Source organism: Erinaceus europaeus, chromosome 1, assembly GCF_950295315.1.
Source record: "Erinaceus europaeus chromosome 1, mEriEur2.1, whole genome shotgun sequence".
NCBI lineage: Eukaryota > Metazoa > Chordata > Mammalia > Eulipotyphla > Erinaceidae > Erinaceus > Erinaceus europaeus.
The window spans coordinates 134,394,260-134,419,942 of record NC_080162.1 but is presented as its reverse complement, the minus strand read 5'-3'; the positions used below and the strand labels follow the sequence as shown (position 1 = coordinate 134,419,942).

Sequence of the window (25,683 nt, the reverse complement as noted above, 5' to 3'; positions counted from 1 at the left end):
GAAAGAAATACTGGAAATTATATTCATGATACAAAAAGCTTCAAATTGAACTTAAGTTACAATTTGTACAGGGGGAATGGAGCATGGGACTTGTTCTGATCACTGTTAGTATCAGTTGCCAGGACTGAGCAGTACTCTGGTAAACAAAGTGAAAAAAGTAATAATTTATATTTAGAAATGATACCAACTCTCTTATTTTTTTTCTCAGTCATTATTTTATAAAATAAGAGGCAAATCATACAGTGGAAACTGACATATAGTTAGCTTTCATTTATATTATTTATTTTTGAAACAAAAATATTTAAGAGTAAAATTTGAGTTCTGAAATGAGTTTAGTGGGGGCAGGTTGTAACGCACTGGGTTAACCACAAATAGTGTGAAGCACAAGGACTGACCTAAGGATCCTGGTTCAAGCCTCCAGTTCCCCACCTGCAGGGGTGTTGCTTCACAAGCGGTGAAGCAGGTCTGCAGGTGTCTTTTTCTCCTCCTATTTTCCCTTCCCCTTTCAATTTATCTCTGTCCTATCCAACAACAACAATAACAATAGAAAAAAACAAGAAAAAGCTGAAAAAAATGGCTGCCAGGAACCATGGATTCGTAGTGAAGACACTGAGCCCCAGTGATAACCCTAGAGGATATATATATGGTTTTGTCAATATAGTTTTGAATGCATTTCTCAATAGGACGTGAAGTTTGTTAGAATCCCTGCCTGGTCATTCCTTAGACTTTAACTATGTCAGATAACTTGTAAACTACTAATCATGCCAGCTAAAGAATATTTTGAAATTACCATGATTTTGTTTGCATTTAAGTAGTTTTCTCGCCACATAAAATTAAATTACTTCTGCTTTACTTTCAGTATCAGGAAGAAATGACCTTCCTCAGAGCCAGCCAATTTCTGGGGCCCTGGATCCTGATGTGAAAGATGTTATTATTAATTTCCAAGCTTATTGCTGTGTTCTTCAGAATTGCTTTCCTATACATTCCTCATCAAGACAACCAATCCCGAGGAAGCGACCAGCCACATATAAGTATGTAGACCTCTTTTCTTTTAAAATTTTTTATTTATAAAAAGGAAGCATTGACTAAACCATGGAATAAGAGGGGTACAACTTCACACAGTTCCCACCACCAGAACTCTGTATCCCATCCCCTCCCCGATAGCTTTCCTATTCTTTAACCCACTGGGAATATGGACCCAAGGTCATTGTGGGATGCAGAAGGTGGAAGGTCTGGCTTTTGTAGTTGCTTCTCTGCTGAACATGGGTATTGACAGATCGATCCATACTCCCAGCTTGTCTCTCTCTTTCCCTAGTGGGGAAGGGCTCTGGGGAAGCAGAGCTCCAGGACACATTGGTAGGGTTGTCTGTCCAGGGAAGTCTGGTTGGCACCATGGTAGCATTTGAAACCTGGTAGTTGAAAAGAGAGTTAACATACAAAGCCAAACAAATTGTTGACCAATAATGGACCTAGAGGTTGGAATAGTGCAGATGGAGAGTTGAGGGGCCCTCCATTTTGTAGATAGCTAGTAGACATATTTTAGTTATATTCCAAAGGGTATGTAGGCTTCTTGTTTACCAGTGTTCTTCAGTATTTCTTTTTTTTTTTTTTAGTTTCAAAGATGTTGACTAATTTATTTTTAAGCATTTTTCCTTTATTGGGGTACTGATGTTTTATAATCACCAGTAAATATAATAGTTTGTACATGTATAACTTGTTATATGGAAAACTGAGAAATGTTATACATGTACAGACTTAAGTAGCTTTTGACATATATTTGTACTCCTATATGAGAAAAAAAAAATCACCTCTTGTACTATACCTTAGATGTAATGAAGCATTTCCACACTCATTTCTTGAATCTCATTACCAACATGATGAAAAAAATGTAAAAAAAAATCTCACAAAAATTATTTGTGAATATCCCTAGTGGTCTCAGACTTACAGAATATAAAATCTGGTTTACTGAGTCAACTCTCTACATATGAAGCCCAGTGACTCTAAGTAAATTTCTTGAGATCACAGAACTTCTTTTTTATTTTTTTATTAGTGACTTAATAATAATTAACAATATTGTAAGCTAACAGGGGTATACTTCCACACAATTCTGACTACCAGAGTTCCATGTCCCATCCTTTCCATTGGAAGCTTCCCTAGTCTTTATCCCTCTGGGAGTTATGAATGAGAATTCTTTATGGGGTGCAAAAGGTGAAAGGTCTGACTTCTGTAATTGTATCTCTTCTGGACATAGATATTGGCTGGTGGATCAATACCCCCAGCCTGTTTCTGTCTTTCCCCAGTGCAGTAGGGCCCTGGAGAGGTGAGGTTCAGAAACACGTTGGTGAGGTCATCTGCCTGAAGAAGTCAGGATGGCATCGTGCTAGCATCTGCAACTTGGCTGAAAGGCAGTAAGATATAAAGTAGGATAAATTGCTTAATGAACAGGAACTAAAAGGTAGAAATAGAGCAGATGAAATTAGGGATGTTCATGTGGGAAGAAGCTATGAAGTCTATATTAGATATATTCCAAGGGGCCCATAAATTTAGTAATTTTGCTTGAGCCTGATGGGTAACCTGCAGATGGACCAAAACAGCACCAGAAAATAAGCCTCCTTATAATCCATTTTTTTAAGCAAATGATGTCTCTTTCTCTCTAATAATCATCATAGTGAAACTTCATAATAAGGCTCATTGCAACTATTTGCCCTTATAAATATAAATTAAAGTTCCCAGTTAAAAATGAGAGGTAGGGGACCTATAGTAGTGTGCCCTGTTAAACACATGTTATGATGGATTCAAGCCCCCAGTCCTCACTTGCAAGGTGGGAAGCTTCATGAATGGGGATACAGTGCTGCAAGTGCATCTTTCTCTTTCTTCTTTTCTGTCTCTCCCACCCATCTCAATTTCTGTCTGTCCTAGCAGATAAAAAGAAAAGAGAGGAAAAAAAAGGGAAAACTGGCCAAAGGAACAGTGAATTTGCCCCAGCAATAATAATCATTGGTGGCAAAAATTAAACATTAAAAATAAATGGAAAGTTGGAGAATAGGGTATCCTCTTCTGATAGAATATGTGTTCAGTGTAGCTGGGTTTGAAACACAGCATCAAATGGGAACACCATAAATGACACCTGGGGTCTGTGAGGAATAATAAAGCAGTACTGAGTTATCTCTCTGTCTCTCTCTCTGTCTCTTTTCTACTGTCCCCTCTCAAATAAAAAAAATGAAATTGTTGGATCCTGTAGGTTGCTAAGTAGTGTTGCACATGCACAATATTATGGGTTCATTTTGTGGTGTAACATTAAAAAAAATTATGGAGCAGAAACATAGCTTACCAGGTAGAACACACTCCTTGCTATGCATGTGAACTTGGATTCAAATGCCAGCACTGAGGAGCTCCATAGAAGGTGGGGTAGTGCTGTACTGTCTCTCTCCTCATTGTCTCTCCCCATCTCCTTTATTTCTCTCAATAAAATTACATATTTTTGGAACTCAGATAATTTGCTACCTTTCTCATGTTTTTTTTTTTCAACTTCACATTTTATTATGGTAATTACTATCCGTGACTAAAAACAAAATACTAATCCTGAAAATTCTTTGTTATGATACTGGTTTAATGTAAATCTGTGTCCTTAAGGGCAACTACAGGGATAAAAATAATTATTGTAGGGGGGTCAGGAGGTAGAGCAGCGGGTTAAGCACACGTGGCGCAAAGCACAAGGACTGGCGGAAGGATCCTGGTTCAAGCCCCCAGCTCCCCACCTGCAGGGGAGTCGCTTCACAGGTGATGAAGCAGGTCTGCAGGTGTCTTTCTCTTTCCCTCTCTGTCTTCCCCTCCTCTCTCGATTTCTCTCTATCCTATTCAACAATGACGACAGCTATAAAAACAATAATAACAACAACAAGGGCAACAAAAGGGAATAAATAAATAAAATAAATAAATAAACTAAAAAAAAAGAAAATGATTGTGGTGATAACAACTATATTCAGTGAGCACTGAAGAGCTCACTACTGTGTTCTAAGTACAATTATCATTATATAGTAAGTGAATTACATTTCCAAACACACAGATACTGCTGTGGCTATAGAAAGGAAAAGTATTTTAATTTGTATATTGTAGAGTCCAGCTCTACAGGGTCCAAAGGAGGGGAGGGAAATGAAACACTCAGGCAAGGAGCCTTGGAACCATTCACTGAATGGAACCAGGAGCACATTTATTGGAGCATTTATATATAGCAATTTTTGGCTTCCCCATTCATGAAGCTTCCCACCCTGCAGGTGAGGACTGGGGGTTTGAATCCATCATGAATCTGGATCGTCAGCCCATTATGTAATTATTTGTCTTTTTGGTTTGCGTCAGGAGTTTTCCCTAATCTAGTCTAGGAGAAGGTCAAAAGCAGCTAGTGATGCTCTTTAGAACATGTACACTGAGATTTCCCACAGAATGCGGTTTCACAGCATGTATTACCACGGAGGTCTGCCTCTGAAAGCTGACTCACAGCACATAGTGATGCGGAGGTTTTCCACCATTTCTCTCCTTAGATTGGCATGACCTGTTCTCCTACAGTGTATTTATTTAACCCTCAAAATATATTAAGTGAACACATGTTGTGATCTAGTTATTGTGCCACACACTGGAGATAAAATTATAAGCAACATAGATGACATAGACACCCTCCTAACATATTCTATCCAAAGAGACAGAAACCAATGCATGCAAACAGACATCAAATAAACAAAGTACATATTGTTATGATTCAAATGAATGTAGAACCATCAGAGAACTGAACACAGTGGACATTTTTGTGGTGAGGTGATTAGAAATACATTTTTGAGGGAGTCGGGCAGGAGCGCAGCAGGTTAAGTGCAGGTAGCACAAACCGCAAGGACCGGAGTAAGAATCCTGGTCCACGCCCCCAGTTCTCCACCAGCAAGGGAGTCGCTTCACAGGCAGTGAAGCAGGTCTCCAGGTGTCTATCTTTCTCTCCCCCTCTCTGTCTTCCCCTCCTCTCTCCGTTTCTCTCTGTCCTATCCAACAACGAAGGCATCAAAAACAACAATAATAACTACAACAGTAAAACAACAAGGGCAACAAAAGGGAATAAATAAATAAATAAATAAATATTTTTTTAAAAAAAGATTTAAAAAAATGAAAGAAAAAAGAAATAACTTTTCAGAGAAGAGAACATTCTCAAGAGTCCCAATGAATGAGGAAATTTATGGAGAGATTACTAGATAAACAGATTATAAGAGGGGCCAGGTGGTGGTGTACCAAATTGGTAGCACCTGTTACAGTGTACAAGGACCCAGGTTTGAGGCGCCAGTCCAACCTGCAGGGAGAAAGCTTTTCAAGTAGTGAAGCAGTGCCACAGGTGTCTTTCTCCCCTCTGTTACCCCCATTCCTCTCAATTTCTGGCTGTCTCTAGCCAATAAATAAAGACAATTTTGAAAAAGAAGTTATGGGACCTATATTTAATGAAATGCTACTCTTCAATTAAAAATATACTGCACAGGTGTCTTTCTCCCCTCTGTTACCCCCATTCCTCTCAATTTCTGGCTGTCTCTAGCCAATAAATAAAGACAATTTTGAAAAAGAAGTTATGGGACCTATATTTAATGAAATGCTACTCTTCAATTAAAAATATACTGCACCATTCAGGACAAAATGGATAGAAGTGGTAGTGATTATGCTAAAGGAAATGAGGAAAGATGAAAAACAATTACTGGATATTTTCATTCATATGTAGACTGTAGATAAATAAAGCAAATGAAGATACATATATATCAAACTGTCCCTCAGACTTTGTGAAAACTGTTGTGATTATTGGATTCAGGGGATACAGGGTTTTGATGATGGATGTAGTATCTTATGTATGGATGTGAAACTGTATCTTGAAATCTTAAGTTTTCTGAATCACTTTTAAATTCCTACTAATAAAAAAAAAAACTTGTTGGTGGGGTGTAACTTGGTTTAACCTCTGTGGGAAACATTCTAGAGACTCCTCTGAATATTATAAATGGGCCTACCCTGTGTTGTAGCAGTTCCTCTCCTAGAGATTGCTCCAGAAAAATCAAAAACACCTGGGAGTCAGGCAGTATCGCAGAGGTTTAAGCACAGGTGGCACAAAGCACATGGACCGGCTTAACGATCCCCGTGTGAGCCCTCAGCTCCCCACCTGCAGGGGAGTCAATTCACAGGCAGTGAAGCAGGTCTACAAGTGTCTTTCTCTCCCCCTCTCTGTCTTCCCTTCCTCTCTCCATTTCTCTCTGTCCTATCCAACAACAATGACAACAATAATAACTACAACAATAAAACAACAAGGACAACAAAAGAGAATAAGAGACGGGATGATTTCATTTATAGGTGGAACTTAAAGACAGAAAGCAAAAACAAAAGATGAAACTTGAACTAGATGTTCTATTGCAGCAAAGTTGAGGGCTCTGGAGAGGGATGGATGACCAGATGGACCCTTACTGGTAGATGAGGACTTAAGCTGATAGTGGGAGTGGTATACAGACATCTGTCCTGGGGGGATGAGAAAGTGTACTCATGAGAAAGTGTACTCATGTGACCCAATGTGTACTCATTTCCCTACCAAAATGATTTAAAAGCTATGTAAGTAGTTTGTGTGTGTGGAGTTTTTGTGGGCTTTTTATTTTTTTCCTAACTGCACATATCTACTTTCTGGACTTACAGACTTTCTAATTTGCATTCTCTTATTCCCAAAACAGCTAGTATAGTGCTACGCCATTAACTATAAAGAGATAGTAATTAATGGAAATGTTTCCTTTTTTTTTTTTTCAGTTTGTGGTCAAATCATTCTTTTTGGCAATCTTCTCCAGAAAATAATTTTACTGTACCTTACCCAGGAGCAAATGTGATTATTCCTGAAGGTAAACCCACAAATAGAAAGAAATAAAATGCTTGTTTGTGCAACAGTATTAGCATAGATGCCACAATATTTAGCATTTTACCTGTATGTAATAGTACACCTTAGGGAAAGAACAAATGTGAAGGTAGAATTCTGCTGTTGTTCTCACCTTATTTGAATTACAACTGAGTATTGAGAATAGATATGGGGGAGAAATCAGATAATAACCAGCATTTGTGCAAAAAAGGGTCACAAACTTCAAAACCGGGAGTCACTATGGTTTTGTCAATATTTTGTCCATAGTCTTTACTTTATGTACAATGTATTTTTTTTCCACATAAACACTGATCAGCTTTGGCTTATAGGGATGCTGGGAAATGAACCTGGGATCAGAGCCTCAGGCATGACAGTCTTTCTGCATAACCATTATGCTATCTACTCCTGCCCTGATGTGATTAGTTCTTACCTTCAGAATATTGTTTTGTAGGAACATGGATTATAGCAGACACAGATATTCCCCCAATGGAAAGGCTCATTATTTGGGGTGTGCTGGAACTGGAAGATAAGCATAATATGGGGGCTGCAGAGTATTCTTACAGAACAATTGTTTTGAATGCTACCTATATATTGTTACAGGTGAGAGTAAGGCTCTGTACTTTATACTCTTCTTGATAGAATTCTGACATATTGGAGATTTATCAAATAAATAAGAAGAAAGCATACTGACTTACTATATTTTATTTAAAAACTGTCTCTAGTATACATGAAATGTAAGTCTCATGTGGGTCCAATGAAATCATCTATCACATAATGACATTGTGTTCAACACCCTTTTTTTTTTTACTTTATTTATAAAAAGGAAACATTGACAAAACCATAGGATAAGAGGGGTACAGCTTCGCATAGTTCCCACCACCAGACCTCCGTATCCCATCCCCTCCACTGATAACTTTCCTATTCATTAACCTTCTGGGAGTATAGACCCAAGATCATTGTGGGATGCAGAAGGTTGAAGGTCTGGCTTCTGTAATTGCTTCCCTGCTGAACATGGGTGTTGACAGTGTTCAACAACTTTTAAAGCAGTTATATGATTATGGGCCAGTAGGTCATGTCATAAAAACTGGGTATGTAGTTGGCTGTATTGGCTAGGACTGTGCAATTTTTGCACAAGAATGGATTTAATGAATGGATATTAGAATGCATCCCTATTTTCAAGTGACTCCTGACTATATTTCTGCTCTCCTTTTAACTGTAAATGAAATATCCCTTAAAAAGTAATTGTTGGGGCCAGACAGTGGTGCACCTAGTTAAGTGCACACACTATAGTATACAAGGATCCAGGATCAGATCCCATCTGCAGGGGGAAAGCATCACAAGTGATAAAGCAAGTCTGTATTTTCTCCTGCTCAACCTCCCCCTCCCCTCTCAATTTCTCTCTGTTTCTATTCAATAATAAATAAATTAAACATAAAAAAGTAATTTTCATGCCACTTTTGAGTGAGAGGTTTGCTCATTTTCAATCATATGTAGAAGAACATTTGTACCATTATTAAATAAGACTAAAATATTATCTAATAATATGTGAAAACTCCAAGTAGTTCTAGAAAAAGCTGAAAGATTTTAAGGAGTATTTTTAATGAAAAATATTATTTCTGAAAGGTTTCTAAAATGAGTGAATATAAATAAGATTATTCAGGTAAGACGAGGCTAATGAAAATCATTTTGAGGAACTAAAAATTTGGGGAAATAAATAAAGGGAACCTTATTCCCTTTATACACTTAGATTTTCTTGAACACATAACAGTGCAATCAGTTTAACCGTTCTATTGATCTCTTATTATAGATAATTTAAAAAGAATGGTCTAGACTAGGCTAGGGAGGTAGCTCAGTATAATAAAGCACCAAATGGTATGTTTGAATACAGAGTCTATAAGTTCTGTCTTAGTATCACCTTATGCTGACCTGAGCAGAGTACTGTTTCTTTCACACACACTCTATTTCTCTTATAATAAGCAAATTAATAGGGGCCAGGTGGCTGAACACCTACTTTAGTGTACATGTTACAATTCACAAGGACCAGGATTCAAATTCCCTTCTCCCACTTGCAGGGGAAAAGCTTCATGAGTGGTGAAGCACTGCTACAGGTGTCTCTCTCCTCCTTCTCTTTCAATTTCTCTCTGTCCTATCAACTAAATAAGTGAATAAAAACTAATTAATTTTAAAATAGATAAAAAGAATAGCCTAACCAAAAGACTATGGGGGCGCAAGCAGTGGCATACCCAGTTAAGTGCCCATAGTACTAAGAACAAGGATCTGGGTTTGAATCCCCCCACTTCCCACCTGCAGCAGAGATGCTTCACAAACAGTGAAGCAGGTCTGCAGGTATCTTTCTATCTCCTCCTCCTCTTCTCTCAATTGCTTTCTGTCCTATTCAATAAAATTGAAAAAATGGACACCAGGAGTGATGGATTTGTAGTAGGGACACCGAGCCCCAGTGATAACCCTGAATACAAAACAACAACACTATTATGTATCATAAACAATAAAAGTCTTATCTATACCAGAAAATTAGCTTCCAGGGTTGTATTTTTGTCCTGCCATGCACTCAGCCCCAGTCTGAGCCCTGGCATCACATGAAAGGTGCTGTGGAATCTCCACTGCTCTAGTGTGACTCCTTTTTCTGTCTCTTTTTGAATGAAAAAGTTTTACCTGAGTGGTAACACTGCTTATGTGTGATGTCCCAGAATTGCAAAAATTAATTCAATAAAACTGTTAGTAAATTTTGAAAAAAAACTAAACCTTTCATAATTTAAATATATGTAACAATTTAGTTAAGTGTGTGAATTTTAAGTTAAATTAAGGCTATGGTTGAATTCGGACCCCACTGATAATTGGTTCACCTTAAGAAATTAGCCTCTTCCATATCAGTTTTCTCTGGTAGCATAATCAGTTCATTGGTTTTAGTGTAAAGGTGACATGATGCAAACTATGTGAAGTCACACACATTACTCAGGACAGAATTAACAAACATGGACACTGATGGTGGTATATTTTGGGTAGGAGTATGAAGAGTCTGATTTATACATGCCATATTATGTTGAAATATCATGTGACCTAATCAAATTGTATTAAATGAGGGCTTAGGAAACCTCAGTTTTATATCCAGTTCTGGTCATTAATATATATTGACCTTGATCTTTGAAAAAAAAATCCTTTGACTGTACCCAAGAAAATGGATGAAACTAAGGTCCCTTCCAGTTATAATAGTTGTTCTCTGTGTAGCTCACTCATTTTTACTAAAAAAAAAAAGAAAAAAGAAAAAAGGCTTCCAGTGTCTTTCTAATTCCTTTTTTATGGGAAAAAATTCATTGCAATCCATCATTAAGTCTTAACAATTTTCAACTTCGCTGCAGGGAGGCAGATTAATCGGTGGCTGGGAAGATAATCCTTTCAAAGGAGAATTACAGATTGTACTTAGAGGGAATCATTCCACTCCAGAGTGGGCTCTTCCAGAAGGACCAAATCAAGGATCAAAGGTCTTAGGTATGTAGTTCCGAATACCAAAAGAGAGTATCAGTTTCGATGATGTATTGTAGCGTTCTAATGTTTCTTTTTAAAAATTTTTTATTTATTAAATGGAAATATTGACAAAGCCATAGGATAAGAGGGGTACATTTCCATACAATACCCACCCCCAGAGCTCCATATCCAACCCCCTCCCCTGATAGCTTCCCTATTCTTTTTTTTAATTATTTTATTTATAAAAAGGAAACACTGACAAAGCCATAGGATAAGAGGGGGTACAACTCTACACAGTTCCCACCACTAGAACTCTGTATCCCATCCCCTCCCTTGATAGCTTTTCTATTCTATATCCCTCTGGGAGTATGGACCCAAGGTCTTTGTAGGATGCAGAAGGTGGAAGGTCTGACTTCTGTAATTGCTTCCCTGCTGAACATGGGCATTGGCAGATTGATACATACTCCCAGCCTGTCTCTGGCTTTAATTTCTGTTATAACTTCTTTTTTTACTTTTCTTTTAGGAAAGCAAATTCTTTTATTATATTTTGCACATTGTTTGTTCTTTGGGTAGTAACATTTTATGCAAAATAATAAAGATAAAAGATTACCCCTCTTTTTTTTTTTTATAAGACTCAGATTTGGACTGAAATTTTTTTAAATGGTCAAAAAATTCAAAGCCTTCCTATACAAAGCCTTTCCAGGCAAATAACTCAGTTCTTATCACTTATTTGAAAATATTCAACTACTTATTAAAATATATCAGTGAACTATTTCATTTGTACCCAATTCAGTAGGGTAGGATAAATAAATAGGAATATGTTTTTCTCCCTTAGGGGTATTTGGGGAGCTGGATCTTCATGGAATTCCACGAGAAATATATAAAACTAAACTCTCAGAAACTGCGGAGGCAGGTTCCAAAATCCTCTCTCTGGTGGATTCTGTAGATTGGCAGGTAAGGAAAAAGCTATGTGATGGACAGTGAGTAGACACAATGGGTCAACTTGAAAAGGTTTCCTCTCTTTACTCATAGACACTGATTAACAAGATGCTGAATGTATGTTTTACAGTAATCTCAACTAGAACAAAAAACTGACTCGCCAGCAGACAACTAAAGCTATGGTCTCAAAGGTCCCTCAGAATATTTAAGAACTACATACATTTATTAGTCATAAATCAAATATATGAAAGATTTTAGGTAAAAGTAGTTGTGTTTTAGGGGGCCTGGTCGTGGTGTACCTAGTTAAGTGCACACATATTACAATGCATAAGGACCTGGGTTCAAGCCCCTGGTCCCCACCTGCAGGGGGAAAACTTCATGAGGGGTGAAGCAGGGCTGCAGGTGTCTATTTCTCTCCCTTTCTAACTCCCATCCCCCTCAATTTCTCTCTGTCTCTATTTAATAATAAATAAAGATTTTTTTAAAAGGGTGGGGAGAGAAAGAAAAGAAAAAATGGCTACCAGGAGTCGTGGATAGTGCCAACACCCAGCTGAGACTAGAGGCCAAAAAAAAAATGTTCAGGTTCAATAATTTCTTCAGGCTTCCTTATCAAAGCTTCTTATCAATTTCCTTATCAAGTCTTCTGTGTCACATAACACTTACCTTAAATAAATGTGTATTCCTTTCTTTAGTGGATTTGTCTTTTGTTCTAAGTGTTCCTAGAAGGATGGAAGAAATTTGTTTCCTCCTCTCTCAGTACATTTGAGGAAAGACTTGAATAAGAAGGAAAAGTTTAACATGGGAAGACTCTGAGACTTTATCTTTTTTTTTAATTTTTTATTTAAGAAAGGATTAATGAACAAAAACATAAGGTAGGAGGGGTACAACTCCACACAATTCCCACCACCCAATCTCCATAACCCACCCCCTCCCATGATAGCTTTCCCATTCTCTAGCCCTCTGGGAGCATGGACCCAGGGTCGTTGAGGGTTGCAGAAGGTAGAAGGTCTGGCTTCTGTAATTGCTTCCCCTCTGAACATGGGCGTTGACTGGTCGGTCCATACTCCCAGTCTGCCTCTCTCTTTCCCTAGTAAGGTGTGTCTCTGGGGAAGCTGAGCTCCAGGACACATTGGTGGGGTCTTCAATCCAGGGAAGCCTGGCCAGCATCCTGGTGGCATCTGGAACCTGGTGATTGAAAAGAGAGTTAACATACGAAGCCAAACAATTTGTTGAGCAATCATGGATTCCAAGCTTGGAATAGTGGAGAGGAAGTGTTAGGGGGGTACTCACTGCAAACTCTAGTGTACTTCTGCTTTCAGGTGTATATTTTGCAGTAGTTTATGGATACGTGTGAACATAAGCTCTCTCTCACAGAAACTGGTGTATGTCTAGGTTATGGGACTTTGTTAGAAAATGAGCTATCTGAGATGAAATTAGAGTGTACTATAAAAGGAAAGGTCTCACCCGAGTAATGAAGCTGAAGGGTTGTCATTCCACAAGTGAAGTCTCTGGACACAGTCTGAGGCGAAGCATGTTGAGGTGGCAATCGTTGCGTTGGTTCTGAGACTTTATCTTAATAAACTATATTCTGCCTTTCTCAGCTTTCAGGGGAATATCAACTGATAGTTAATTGTGGAGAGAAAGAAAGAGAGAGTGAGAGTGAGAGAGAGAATATGAATCTGGGTAAATCTTTCAAGTTATAAGAATATGATTTTTTTTTTTGCCTCCACGGTTATTGCTGGGGGTCAGTGCATGCACTATGAATCCATTGCTCCTGGCAGCAATTTTTCTATTTTGTTGTTGTTGTTGCAGTTGTTGTTGTTGGATAGGACAGAGGGAAATTGAGAGAGGAAGGGAAGACGGAGGAAAGACAGACACCTGCAGACCTGCTTCACCACTTGTGAAGCGACCCCCATGCAGGTGGTGAAATAATATTATTCTGAGCCAGCAAGATAAGTAACCTGAAAGGGTCACATACTTTTCTATTTGTAGGATCCAGGTTTGAGCCCGGGTCATCATCGCCACTAACGGCTAGAGAGCTAGTATGCGCACACTTACTGTGCGTGCGTGCGTGTGCGTGTGCGTGTGCGTGTGTGTGTGTATGGATACACACACACATACACCTAGAAAACGTCAGTCTGGAATGGTGAATAACAGACAATCACAAATATATATAAATATGAATTCCTACCAGTTTTTAATAAAAACATGAATATATTTTCTTTATTTTTAAAAAACTTTGCTAAATGACTGAATGAAATTTAAAGAAAAGGAATGTTGAGATGATTGAAAATACTGAATTCTTTAAATCAAACAAAAGTATATTTATTTTTAGAGACAGTGAATAGTTTTTCTTCTTTATAATGCATAATTACTAATTAGATAATTATCAAGTCAGAATTATTGAGTAGTTACTAAGGAATAAAAGCAATGCTTTTGAAGTTGTTCTTGAACTTTTCCACTTGGATTTTTCAAAGGAAGGAGAAGAGGTTGTGATAACAACCACAAGCTATAATTTCCACCAGACAGAAACCAGAAGGATCATTAAAGTTCTGCATGATCAGAAAGTTCTCATTCTCAGTGAGACTCTTTCCTATACACACCTTGGTAAGTAGTTGTTCTTTCCAGCAAGATGTGTAATTCAAATATTTTGAAATTGTCATATTTTTAATTCTCTTTTACAATTATTTTATATAAGAAAAACCATTTCATACTTGTATTGCACCAAAGCAAAGGATTCTGAGGAAGAAGATGGAAAAAAGGCAGGTGGAGGGGATGGGTCATTTCCAGGTCCTGGTGAGTGATGGTGGAAATGGACTTAAGTTGGGAGGGGAGTGACAGTGTCAATAACTGTGCTGTGAACCATTAACCCCCTGAATAAAAAGAGAGAGAGAGAGAGAGAGAAGAAAAGGAGATAGAAAAGAAGAAGAAACGTATATACTTGTCTTAAAATTTTGAGTAAGTTTTCCTAAAACATAGGATGTAATTGAGGCAATATTTTGCAAAGTGTTATTATCTAAAGATAGATTACTTATTTATTTATTTTATTTATTTTATTTTTTTAATTTTATTTATTTATTCCCTTTTGTTGCCCTTGTTGTTGTTTTTTATTGTTGTAGTTATTATTGTTGTTGTCGTTGTTGGATAGGACAGAGAGAAATGGAGAGAGATGGGGAAGACAGGGAGGAGGAGAGAAAGATAGACACCTGCATACCTGCTTCACCGCCTGTGAAGCGACTCCCCTGCAGGTGGGGAGCCGGGGTTCGAACCGGGATCCTTATGCCAGTCTTTGTGCTTTGTGCCACCTGCGCTTAACCCGCTGTGCTACAGCCCGACTCCCTACTTTTTAATTTTTAAGCAGCAGAAACAGAGTGCGAGAGACCATAGCACAGAAGCTTCTATCAATGTAGTGGGGATAGGGTTCAAACCTAGATTGTGTACATAGCAAAGCAGCACACTATTTTTTGCCGGGTCCTATAAATTGTGCTTAATATGGTACTCCATATTTCTATAAACAAACAAATAAATAAATAAATAAATAAATATTATTATTGAATGTGCTATAAGTAGAATAGACCAAGGCTTAGACATTAGGAGAGATCATGCCTATGTGTTACTGAATCTCAGCATAGACTCAGGAAAGTTCTTGCTTTTTTTAAAATTTTTTTTTTTATTTAAGAAAGCAGACATTAACAAAACCATAGAATAAGAGGGGTACAATTCCGCACAATTCCCATAACCCGATCTCCATATCCCCTCCCCTCCCCTCCCCTCATAGCCTTCCCTTTCTCTATCCCTCTGGGAGTATGGATCCAGGGTCGTTGTGGGTTGCAGAGGGTGGAAGGTCTGGCTTCTGTAATTGCTTCCCCACTGAACATGGGCGTTGACTGGTCGATCCATACTCCCAGTCTGCCTCTTCCTTTCCCTAGTAGGGTGGGGCTCTGAGGAAGCAGAGCTCTAGTACACATTGATGGGGGCTTATTTTTTTAATTATCATTTTTGCTTCTGTTTTTTACTAGTGATTTAATAATGATTGACAAGATTGTGAGATAAGAGGTGAAATTCCACACAATTTTCACCACCATAGTTCCACACCCTGTCTCCTCCATTGGAAAGTTTCCTATTTTTTATTCCTCTGGGAATATGGACTAAAGGTCTTTATGGGGAGCAGAAGGTGGGAATTGCTTCTCTGCTGGACATAGGTGTTGGCAGGTTGATCTATACCCCCTGCCTGTTTCTGTCTTTCCTTAGTGGGGCAGGGCTCTGGAGAGGTAAGATTCCAGGACACATTGGTGAGGTCATTTGCCTAGGAAGTCAGGTTGGTATCATAGTAGCATCTGCAATTTGGTAGCTGAGAAGCTTTAAGAAACAAAGCAGAACAAATTGTTTTATTATCAGGAACCGAAAGATAAGAATGGAGCAGATGAGATTTGGGGTCTTCATGTTGGAAGATGCTGAAAGTCTATTTTAGGGATATTCCAAGGGACCCATGACTTTATTCATTTTTGCCTGAGCCCCACAGCTAACATGCAGGTGGGCTAAAAGTATTGTCTGGGAAGATGGTGTAAGAGTTGAGAATAGAACTAAAAAGCTGGATCAGACCAGAAAGTAGCTCCCAAATATGGGAAAAATATACAAATACCAACCATGATTATAAAGCCAAAGGAAAAAGCACATGAGCTCATCTGCTTTTGACCCTGACAACAGCTGAGTAATTCTTCACATAACACCAGGTGTTAGGATGCAGGAGTGGCTTTTTACCTGGTGACAGACAGGTAGTGGTTTCTGCAGACACATATTAAATATTAAATATTTTAAATAAAAAATATATATACAAATACCAAATAAAAAAATATATATATATATACAAATGCCATTAACTGTAAAACCCATCAGTATGACCTAGGGCTTAAATAAATATCATTTAATCAAAGATATGGACACTAGACTATAGAAGAAAACATTCACACAATACTTCGTGATGTTTGCTCCTGAAACATATTTGAAGTGTCAAATCCAACAGCAAGGAAAACAAAAGAAAAAATAAACCAGTAGGATTATGTCAAAAAAGCTTATGCATAATAAAAGAAGCCATCACAGAGATAGAAAAAAAAAACTATAAAATGGGAGACGATCTTGAAATTCCAGACATCTGATAAAGGACTAATAACTAAAATATATAGAGAAATCACAAAACTCGGCAGCAACAACAACAGTAACAACAAAACATTAAAAATAGGGAGAGGCCATGGGCTGAATCTTCACCAAAGAAGAGATTATTCAATACTTCTTGAACTTGTGTACTCATCAGTTAAATTTCAATGAGCTTCTCAACTTCCTTTACAGCAATTTTGTCTACAGGAAAATTTGTGATTATAAGCTATCTATGGAGATATAACTTCACAATTGCTATGAGTCTTTTTGGTAGAAATGAAAGAAACACTTTTGGTTATGTTTCATCTCTATAAATAAATAGATCAACTCATTCTGCCATCATGTACTTTTCTGCATGGAAATTTAATTAATTCATGTTGTTGTGTTGATTTGAGGTATAGTTGAAAATTATGTGACCTGTGAACTGCAAAAAAAATTAATAAAGAGGGGCCAGGCAGTGGCACACCTGGCTAAGTGCACACATTGCAGTGCACAAGGTCCACACCTGGTCCACACCTGCAGGGGAAAAGCTTCATGAGTTGTGAAGCAGGGCTGCAGGTATCTCTCTGTCTCTCTCTCTCCCTCTCCATCTCCCCCAGCCTCAACTTCTCTCTGTCTCTATTCAATAATAAATAAATATATATATAGTATATATATATACATATATAGAGAGAGAAAGAGAGAGGGGGGAGAGAGAGAGCACTTCGCCTTCCTTCTTTGAAAAAAAAAAAAGAAATTAATGAAGACAGGTGGTTCTCAACATTGGTAATAACCTAGCTGTATTTCTACTATAGCTGAAAGATACCAGGTTCCCGGAACAGGTCAGAGCTACAGATTAGCAGCCGATGTTGGAATACTGAGCAGGAACATCAAAATAATTGGTGAAGATTATCCAGGTTGGTTCAAAGAATCTTTCGGTGCACGGGTCCTGGTCAGCTCATTCACTGAAAACATGGTGACATTTAAAGGTTGGTATAAATTCACTGTGCTTGCCTTTTCTCTTGTATTTCCTTTTGCAGAGTTGGGGCGTCGTGCATGTGTTTTTCATTGCTCCCGGGCTGCTTTTCATTCAGAGAGACAGAGAAAGGGAGACACTCTACAGCACCAGAGCTTCCTCCAGTGGCACAGCATCTCCCGTCTGGTGCCAGGGTTCCAGCCTGGGCCAAACACATGGCAAGGCATTTGAGCTTTCTTGCCAATACCTTACTTCTCCGTGTGTGTGTGTGTGTGTGTGTGTGTGTGTGTGTGTGTGTGTGTGTTGTGTATGTATGTATGTATATGCATATATGTATTTATTTTGTTTTGTTTATTATATTTATTTATTGAACAGAGATAGGCAGAAATGGAGAGGGAAGGGAAGGGAGAGAGAGTACCAGAGAAACACCTGTAGATCTGCTTCACCGTTCAAAAAGCTTTCCCCCTGCAGGTGTGGACCCAGGGCTTGAACTGGGTCCTTGTGCATTGTGACATGTGCACTCAACCAGGTGTGTCACCACCCAGCTCCATTCTTTTTTTTCTTAGATTTTTATTTTATATTATCTTATTTTATTTTACTTTACATTTTATTTTATTTTATTTTATTTTATTTTATTTTATTTTATTTTAAAAAGAGAGTGGCCAGAGTACCATACTGCTCAGTCAATGTCAGGGCTTAAATGTAGAGCCCTACCTATGCAAGTCCAGTCTACCTGTCAAACCACCTCCCCCCTGCAATTTTTCTAAATGAAATATAACATGCACCACCATCAGGAAGATGAGAATTCATTATTGAGGAGTAAAAGTTCACTTGTTAAACTGTGGTTTGTGACTTGCTAAAGACCTGCAATATATATATTTTTTCTTTATTGAGGAGATTAATGGTTTACAGTCAACAGCAAAATTACAGTAGTTGCTACAGATATAACATTTCTTGGTTTTCTTTTTTTTTACATTCTTTTTTCTTTATTGGGGTATTAACGGTTTGCACTCAACAATAAAATACAATAGTTTGTGCATGTATAACATTTTCACATAACAATACAACCCCCACTAGATCTTCCTCTGCCATCATGTTCCAGAACCTGAGCACCCATCCTCACCCCACCCCAGAGTCCTTTACTTTGGTGCAATACACCAAGCTGTGCAGTAATTTTTAAAAGTTAAAAAATACTGCCTTATTTGGATTAAAGGAGCAAAGAAAAATTTAAAAGCTTTCAGAAGACTGGTCATTAAATAAGCATACATCATACTGAGCACAGGAACCTTCATAAGGATCTGGGTTTAAGCCCCTGGCTCCCCACCTGCAGAAGGGACACTTCACAAGCAGTGAAGCAGGTCTGCAGGTGTCTGTCTTCCTCCCTCACTCTCTACCTCCCCCTCCTTTCTCAGTTTCTCTCTGTCCTATCCAATAAAATGGAAAAGTTCACCACCAGGAGCAGTGGATTCACTGAGCCCCAGAAATAACCCTCAAGGAAAAAAGAAAAAGAATAAAAAAACTAATATTCCCATTAACAAATAAAAAAAGTTTTTAACTGAAAAACTGCAACAACTGTAATAGCTTTGCACAATTTTTTTATTGTTTCAAGAAAAAAAAGTATTAATGCTTTCAATTCCGCCACCTCTTTCCTCCCCACAGGAAATGCAAAAATAAGTAATGTGGAATTCTATCACAGTGGTCAAGAAGGCTTCAGGGATAGCACAGATCCCAGATATGCTGTGACATTTCTCAACCTAGGACAGGTTCGTACTTTACTTTTAATTTTTGCATATACTCAAAATAATCTATTGTGATTTGAATTTTTTGTTCAACTTTACAAATTAGCCATATAGTTGAATTGTTAAATTTATAATCTAGCCTAATAAATTTTTTCTAGCTATGTCTCCATTACTTTTGTAGACTCATTGAGTATTAGATTCTATCTATTTCATGTTTTTAGTTATGGGCAGTATTTTAAAAAAAGAGCACAGAAGACAAAAGTAATGTGTGGCACAGTGGATGAAGCTTTGGATTCTATCAAGCCTGAGATTGCAAATTTGGTTCTAGGCATCACATGTGCCAGAGTGATGCTCTAATTCTTTCTCTCTCACTCCCTTTTAATAAAAACAAATAAAGTTTTGAAACAATTAATATCTAGGACTCAGCAAAATAGATCACTTGAGTGAATTCCTGTTGTACCATGCAAGTGACCCACCTAGGCCCTAATCTCTCACACACCACATGGGAGTTACTGAGACACAGGAGAAAGATATGTTGCTGTAGTCTATGAGTTCCCATCATCTATCTTGACACAAAGCTTTATTTTTTGTTATTTTACTTTCTTTTTTTTTTATTATTTTTATTTATAAAAAGAAAACACTGACAAAACCCATAGGATAAGAGGGGTACAACTCTACACAATTCCCACCATCAGAACTCCGTATCCCACCCCCTCCGATAGCTTTCCTATTCTTTATCCCTCTGGGAGAATGGACCTAGAGTCTTTATGGGGTGCAGAAGGTGGAAGGTCTGGCTTCTGTAATTGCTTTCCTGATGAACGTGGATGTTGACAGATCGATCCATACTCCCTCCCTGCCTCTCTCTTTCCCTAGTGGGGCAGAGCTCTGGGGAAGTGGGGCTCCAGGACATATTGGTGAGGTCATCTGCCCAGGGAAGTCTGGTTGGCATCATGGTAGCATCTGGAACCCGGTGGCGAGTAATGATGCTGAAGGGTTGACATTCCACACCTGACGTCTCTGGACACAGTCCAAAGTGAAGCATGCTCAGGTTGTGGTTGGGGTCTGCAAATGCAGTATCAGTTGGTATAAATTGAGAGAAGCATGCAGGAAAGTGAGCCCCACCCTAGAGGTTCCAGGACTGGGGGAACTATGGGCATTATAGAGGAAGTGGGAGGTTCCTGCTGTCTTAGGGTTTAAGAAGGTTTAGTTATTGCTATAATCAAATTATTTGGCATTTGTTTTAACTTTCAAAATCCCATTGTTAGGATTTGCTGTTTCATACACAACCTCACCATAATTTATATCCTTTGATGTTATTTATATATATATATATATATATATATATATATATATATATCTGTATCTTATAAATTAATACCACCGGTTGCTTCTGTTCACCCAGGATATTTTTTTATAATTTAGAAAAAAAAAATCCTGCTAATCATATAGTAAATTACTCTGAAAAACTATTTTATTTTACTAAATGTTTTGTTTTATTTTGGGGAGAAAGAGGGAGAGAGAGAGAGAGAGAGACATGGAGAGGAAGACATGGAGAGAAAGACCAAAGCTCTAATCAGCTCTGTTTTATGGTGGCACTAGGGATTGAACCTGGGGCCTCAGAGCCTCATGCATAAAAGTCTTTTGCATGGCCATTATATTGTCTCCCCAGCCCTGAAAAACAATTTTAATATAGTTTGACAGGTAGTTACAGAAATATAAATAAGCAAAAAGTGCTTGAAAACTTTAAAGTTGCTTTTCAGTATACATACTTTATCCTTAATCAAAAATTCAAGATAAATGAATCTTCCAAGCAAGATTAAAAGGCCTAATAGGAAATCACTTCCTTTAATGGAATATAAATTGAGTATTTTGCTTTTCAAATTTTGTCTCCTGAAAATCATCAGCTTCATTTTTTTTCTCTTAGTGCATTTTTATTTTATTTGGGGTCCAGACAGTGATGCACCTGGTTAAGCACACACATTACAGTGTGCAAGGAGCCAGGCTCAAGCCCCTGGTCCCCACCTGCAGGGAAAAAGCTACACGAAAGCCCCTGGTGAAGCAATGCAGCAGGTGTCTCTCTGTTTTTGTTCCCCTTCTCTCTCAACTTTTCTCTGTCTCTATCCAATAATAAATACATAAAAATATTTTAAGTTAAAAAATACAGAAAGAAAAATCACATTTTCATTTTATTTTGAAAATGCTCACTGAATCCCAATGTTCTATAGAGTCAAGAACATGGCTCGTCTTACATCCGGGGCTGCGCATTTCACAGTGGCTTTTCCCCAGCAATTGGTGTGTTTGGGACAGATGGATTGGACATAGATGACAACATCATTTACTTTACTGTGGGAGAAGGTAACAGTAATATTTTGGTCCAATAATTTGTCTCTCAGCAACAGTTTTGTCTGTAAACTCTAGAGCCATGCTGTCAACTAATCTTTCTGCAGGAATGATGTTATTTCTCTCCATGCTTCTGTGGTGATAATCATTGTTGGCCACTAAACAGTTAAAATGTGACAAGTGTGACCTACTGTCTAAATTTTCACTTTAATTGTTTCTAGTCTAGTGGTATTTACACGTGCAGTTATTGCTATCATATTGAATGATATAGGTTCATATTTATTTACCAGACCATGAGTTGGTGAGCTGTCTAGCCATTCATAGTTTAAATAACCATAACTTTAAAATACTTTTTCATATCATTCAAAAATATTATTCACAATATTTTTTATTAAGAATGTTTTTTTAAATATCAGTATAAAGCTTAATACATTTTTTCTGTGTATAAAACTTAAGTGTAGGTTTGTAAAAGTCTGAAGAGGGGTCTCTGAATCCACGTATTTAAAAAGTGACCCCAAAAGAACCCAATTCTGATAGTTTATTAAAGGGGTAATTTCAGAGGATGCTTGAAAGAGCTTCATTAGTCAGACCCAAACTAAAAAAACTAATTTCATGTGAAACATTATAGATAATATTCACTGTAGATATATTTGTACTGGGATTTCTTTTCACAGGCATAAGAATATGGGGGGATGCCAACCGAGTCAGAAGAAATTTGGTTACATTTTCAGTTTGGCCAGGAACCTATCAGAACAGAAAAGATTTAAGTTCAACTCTCTGGCATGCTGCAATTGAGGTAATGTGATCAAAATTGTCATTTAAAAAAATAATAATTTCGGGAGTCCGGTGGTATCGAGCGGGTTAATCACAGTGGCGCTAAGTGCAAGGACCCGGCGGCATGAGGATCCCCTTTCGAGCCCCACCCAGCTCCCCACCTGCAGGGGAGTCGCTTCACAAGCAGTGAAGCAGGTCTGCAGGTGTCTATCTTTCTCTCCCCCTCTTTGTCTTCCCCTCCTCTCTCCATTCCTCTCTGTCCTATCCAACAACAATGACATCAATAAGAACAACAACTACAAAAAATTATAATTTGCAATTTCCCGATTGATTGTAACTTTTGTAGAAATTGCAGATTTCAGGGCCAGGCAGTGGCACACTACGTTAAACACACAAGGACAGGAACAAGGATCTTGGTTCGAGCCAGCCCCTGGCTCCCCACCTGCACCGAGGTCGCCTCACAAGCGGTGAAGCAGGTCTGTAGGTGTCTGTCTTTCTCTTTCCCTATCTTCCACTCCCCTCTCAATTTCTGTCGAAAATCGAAAAATGGCCTCAGGAGCAGTGGATTCATAGTACAGGCACTGGGCCCCAGCCATAACCCTGGAGGCAAAAAAAGAAAAAAATGCAGATTTCAAAATATTATTAATAATCATTTCTTCTTTAGATAAATACTGGTGAACTAATAAAATGAATTAATTAAAAGAGTGAATGAACTTTCGTGAAAGATGGTTTGAGCTCCAGTAGCCTTTAGGTTTTATTTTGTGTTTATATTCATTGGTTAAATAGTTCTCTTGGGAGTCGGGCGATAGTGCAGCAGGTTAAGCGCACGTGGCACAAAGCACAAGGATTCCGGTTTGAGCCCTGGCTCCCCACTTGCAGGGGAGTCGCTTCACAAGTGGTGAAGCAGGTCTGCAGTGTCTATCTTTCTCTCCCCCTCTCTGTCTTCCCCTCCTCTCTCCATTTCTCTCTGTCCTCTCCAACAACAACGACATCAATAAAAACTACAACAATAAAACAAGGGCAACAAAAGGGAATAAATATTTTTTTAAAAGTTCTCTTAATAACTTGCCCTTCCAACATTATTCCCTTCATGTTGCAGTACAAGTTTTCTCACTAACTGACTATAAATGCTTTATAGGTATTATGACTTAACTCTAAATTTTATTGCCTCCTTCATATGGGGAATTAAAATAAGACTATATAATCTTTATAAGATCTTTTTTATGAAAATTCTTTTATGCAACATTATTAATCTTTTAAGTTATTTTCTTTTCTATATTTTTATTAATTTATTATTGAATAGAGAGAAATTATTTATCTTTTAATTCTTTATGCAACATTATTTATCTTTTAAGTTATTTTCTTTTATATGTTTTTATTTATTTATTATTGAATAGAGACAGAGAGAAATTGAGAGGGTAAGGAGGGATAGAGAGACAGAGAAACACTTGCAACCCTGCTTCACCACTCGTGAAGCTTTCCCCCTGCAGGTGGGGACCAGGAGCTTGAACCCAGCTCCTTGCACACTGTAATGTGTGTGCTTAACCAAGTGCACCACTATCTGGCACCACAACATTACTTAGTTTTACCAGATATTACTAATCTAACTTTTCCTCTTTCCCATGAAACTCCTTCAGTTGTTATAGGTCTTTATATAAACATAGACGGAAATAGCAAGCAACTACAGAGAAGGGATTCAGGAAATATTTTTTATATATTTCCCTATATACCATGCATGAAGAAAAATAAAATTATTCCTTGAAAGAGAAAATGAATTAAGTTTTATATTTGTGTAACTAATATTAATTACCTCAAGGTTAAATATCTGAGAATCTAGCACTTAATATAAATTTTTGAGGCACTTGATTCTCTTTATGTTTACTTATAGAAGTTAGAGTGTAATCAAGCATCCTAGAAGTTCTCTGTATCTTGAGAAAGAAAAGGGACTTATCTTATTTCTACCACTTTAACTTGGCTTATAAAAGTAAACATATTTAATAATTGCTTAACCATGTGTAAAGCTATATTTTTATTATAGCAGATTTTATTTAAATTAATGAATAGACATTTCTGTTGAATCTAACAATTAATTCACTTCAATCATCTTAGTCATGTTTTTTTTTTTTTTTACTTTTTAAATTGTCTTTATTTATTTATTGGCTAGAAACAGCCAGAAATCAAGAGAGAAGGGGGAGAGAAAAAAGGAAAGAGAGAGACTTGTAGCCCTGCTTTACCACTTGTGAAATTTTCCCCTTGCAGATGGGGACTGGGGACTCGACTCCCGGTCCTTGTGCACTGTAACATGTACACTCAACCAGGTAGGCTACCACCCAGACCCATTTATCTGTTTCTTAGTAAGTCAAATGGAAAACGGGCTATAACCAAAAGTGAGGAATAAAATTCGTATACCCTTGCTAGAATGCTGAAATTTGGAATATAGTTTAAAAATATGGGACTACACCCAATGGATTTTGTAATGAAAATACAAAATAATATTTCAGTGCATTTTTCATATTTTCTTTATTGTTACTTTATTGAAAGGTTAATGAATAAAAACTCAGTCATTGACACATGATATAATTTCTCTTCTCCCTGTGATAAGTGTCTGCAAAACATTTGCACCTCCAACTTAGGTCTTTTTCCACCATTATGTATCAGAACCCCAAAATCCTCCACACCGCTCCTGCTCTCCACTTCCCCACAGTTCCATGCTTTGGTACAATAAACCAAACCTTGTCCAAGTTTTACTTTGTATTTTCTCTTTTCTGATCTTGTTTCTTAAGTTCCATCCATTAATTAGATGATCCCTTCTTAATTTTCTTAATTTTTTGGTTTATCTCGCTTTATATGATTCCTTCAAGTTCCATTCAAAATGAGGTGAAGGAGATAACTTCATCTTTATTAACTGCTTCGTATTTGTATTTGAGTATGTATGTCACCAATTTCTTAGCTATTCACTTTTCGCTAAGCATCTGGGTTGCTTCCAAGTTTGGGCTATTACAAATTTTGCTGCTCTCAGTGTAAGTATGCATGGATCTCTTTAGATGGACATAATTGCTTCCTCTGAATATATCCACAGAAGAGGAACTGCTGTGTTGTAGTGTAGGTCAATTTCTAGAGTTCTGAGAAGTCACCAGACTGTTTTCCACAGGGGTTGATCCAAGTTACACTCCCATCAGCAGTAGAAAAGTGTTACACGGGGGCCGGGTAGTGGCTCACCTGCTTGAGCGCACATGTTACAGTGTGTAAGGACCTGGGTTCTACCCCCCAGCCCCCAGCCCCCACCTGCATGGGGAAAGCTTCACAAGTGGTGAAACAGTGCTGCAGGTGTCTCTCTGTCTCTCTCCCTACTGAGTCCTCTCAATTTCTGACTGTTTCTATCCAATAAGCAAAGA

At 37.8% G+C, this 25,683-nt stretch overlaps 1 protein-coding gene across 1 annotated transcript in view; it reads left to right on the top strand.

Moving 5' to 3' along the window:
* Window positions 1-25,683, top strand: part of PKHD1L1 (PKHD1 like 1) — a 214,825-nt gene that overhangs the window by 149,267 nt on the left and 39,875 nt on the right. Inside the window, exons 52-61 of the mRNA XM_060202102.1 lie at window positions 860-1,031; window positions 6,802-6,890; window positions 7,356-7,504; window positions 10,282-10,411; window positions 11,223-11,341; window positions 13,804-13,933; window positions 17,275-17,448; window positions 19,095-19,198; window positions 21,400-21,529; window positions 22,189-22,310. Coding sequence (XP_060058085.1) covers window positions 860-1,031; window positions 6,802-6,890; window positions 7,356-7,504; window positions 10,282-10,411; window positions 11,223-11,341; window positions 13,804-13,933; window positions 17,275-17,448; window positions 19,095-19,198; window positions 21,400-21,529; window positions 22,189-22,310 — 1,319 coding nt within the window. The remainder of the gene's footprint in view (window positions 1-859; window positions 1,032-6,801; window positions 6,891-7,355; window positions 7,505-10,281; window positions 10,412-11,222; window positions 11,342-13,803; window positions 13,934-17,274; window positions 17,449-19,094; window positions 19,199-21,399; window positions 21,530-22,188; window positions 22,311-25,683) is intronic.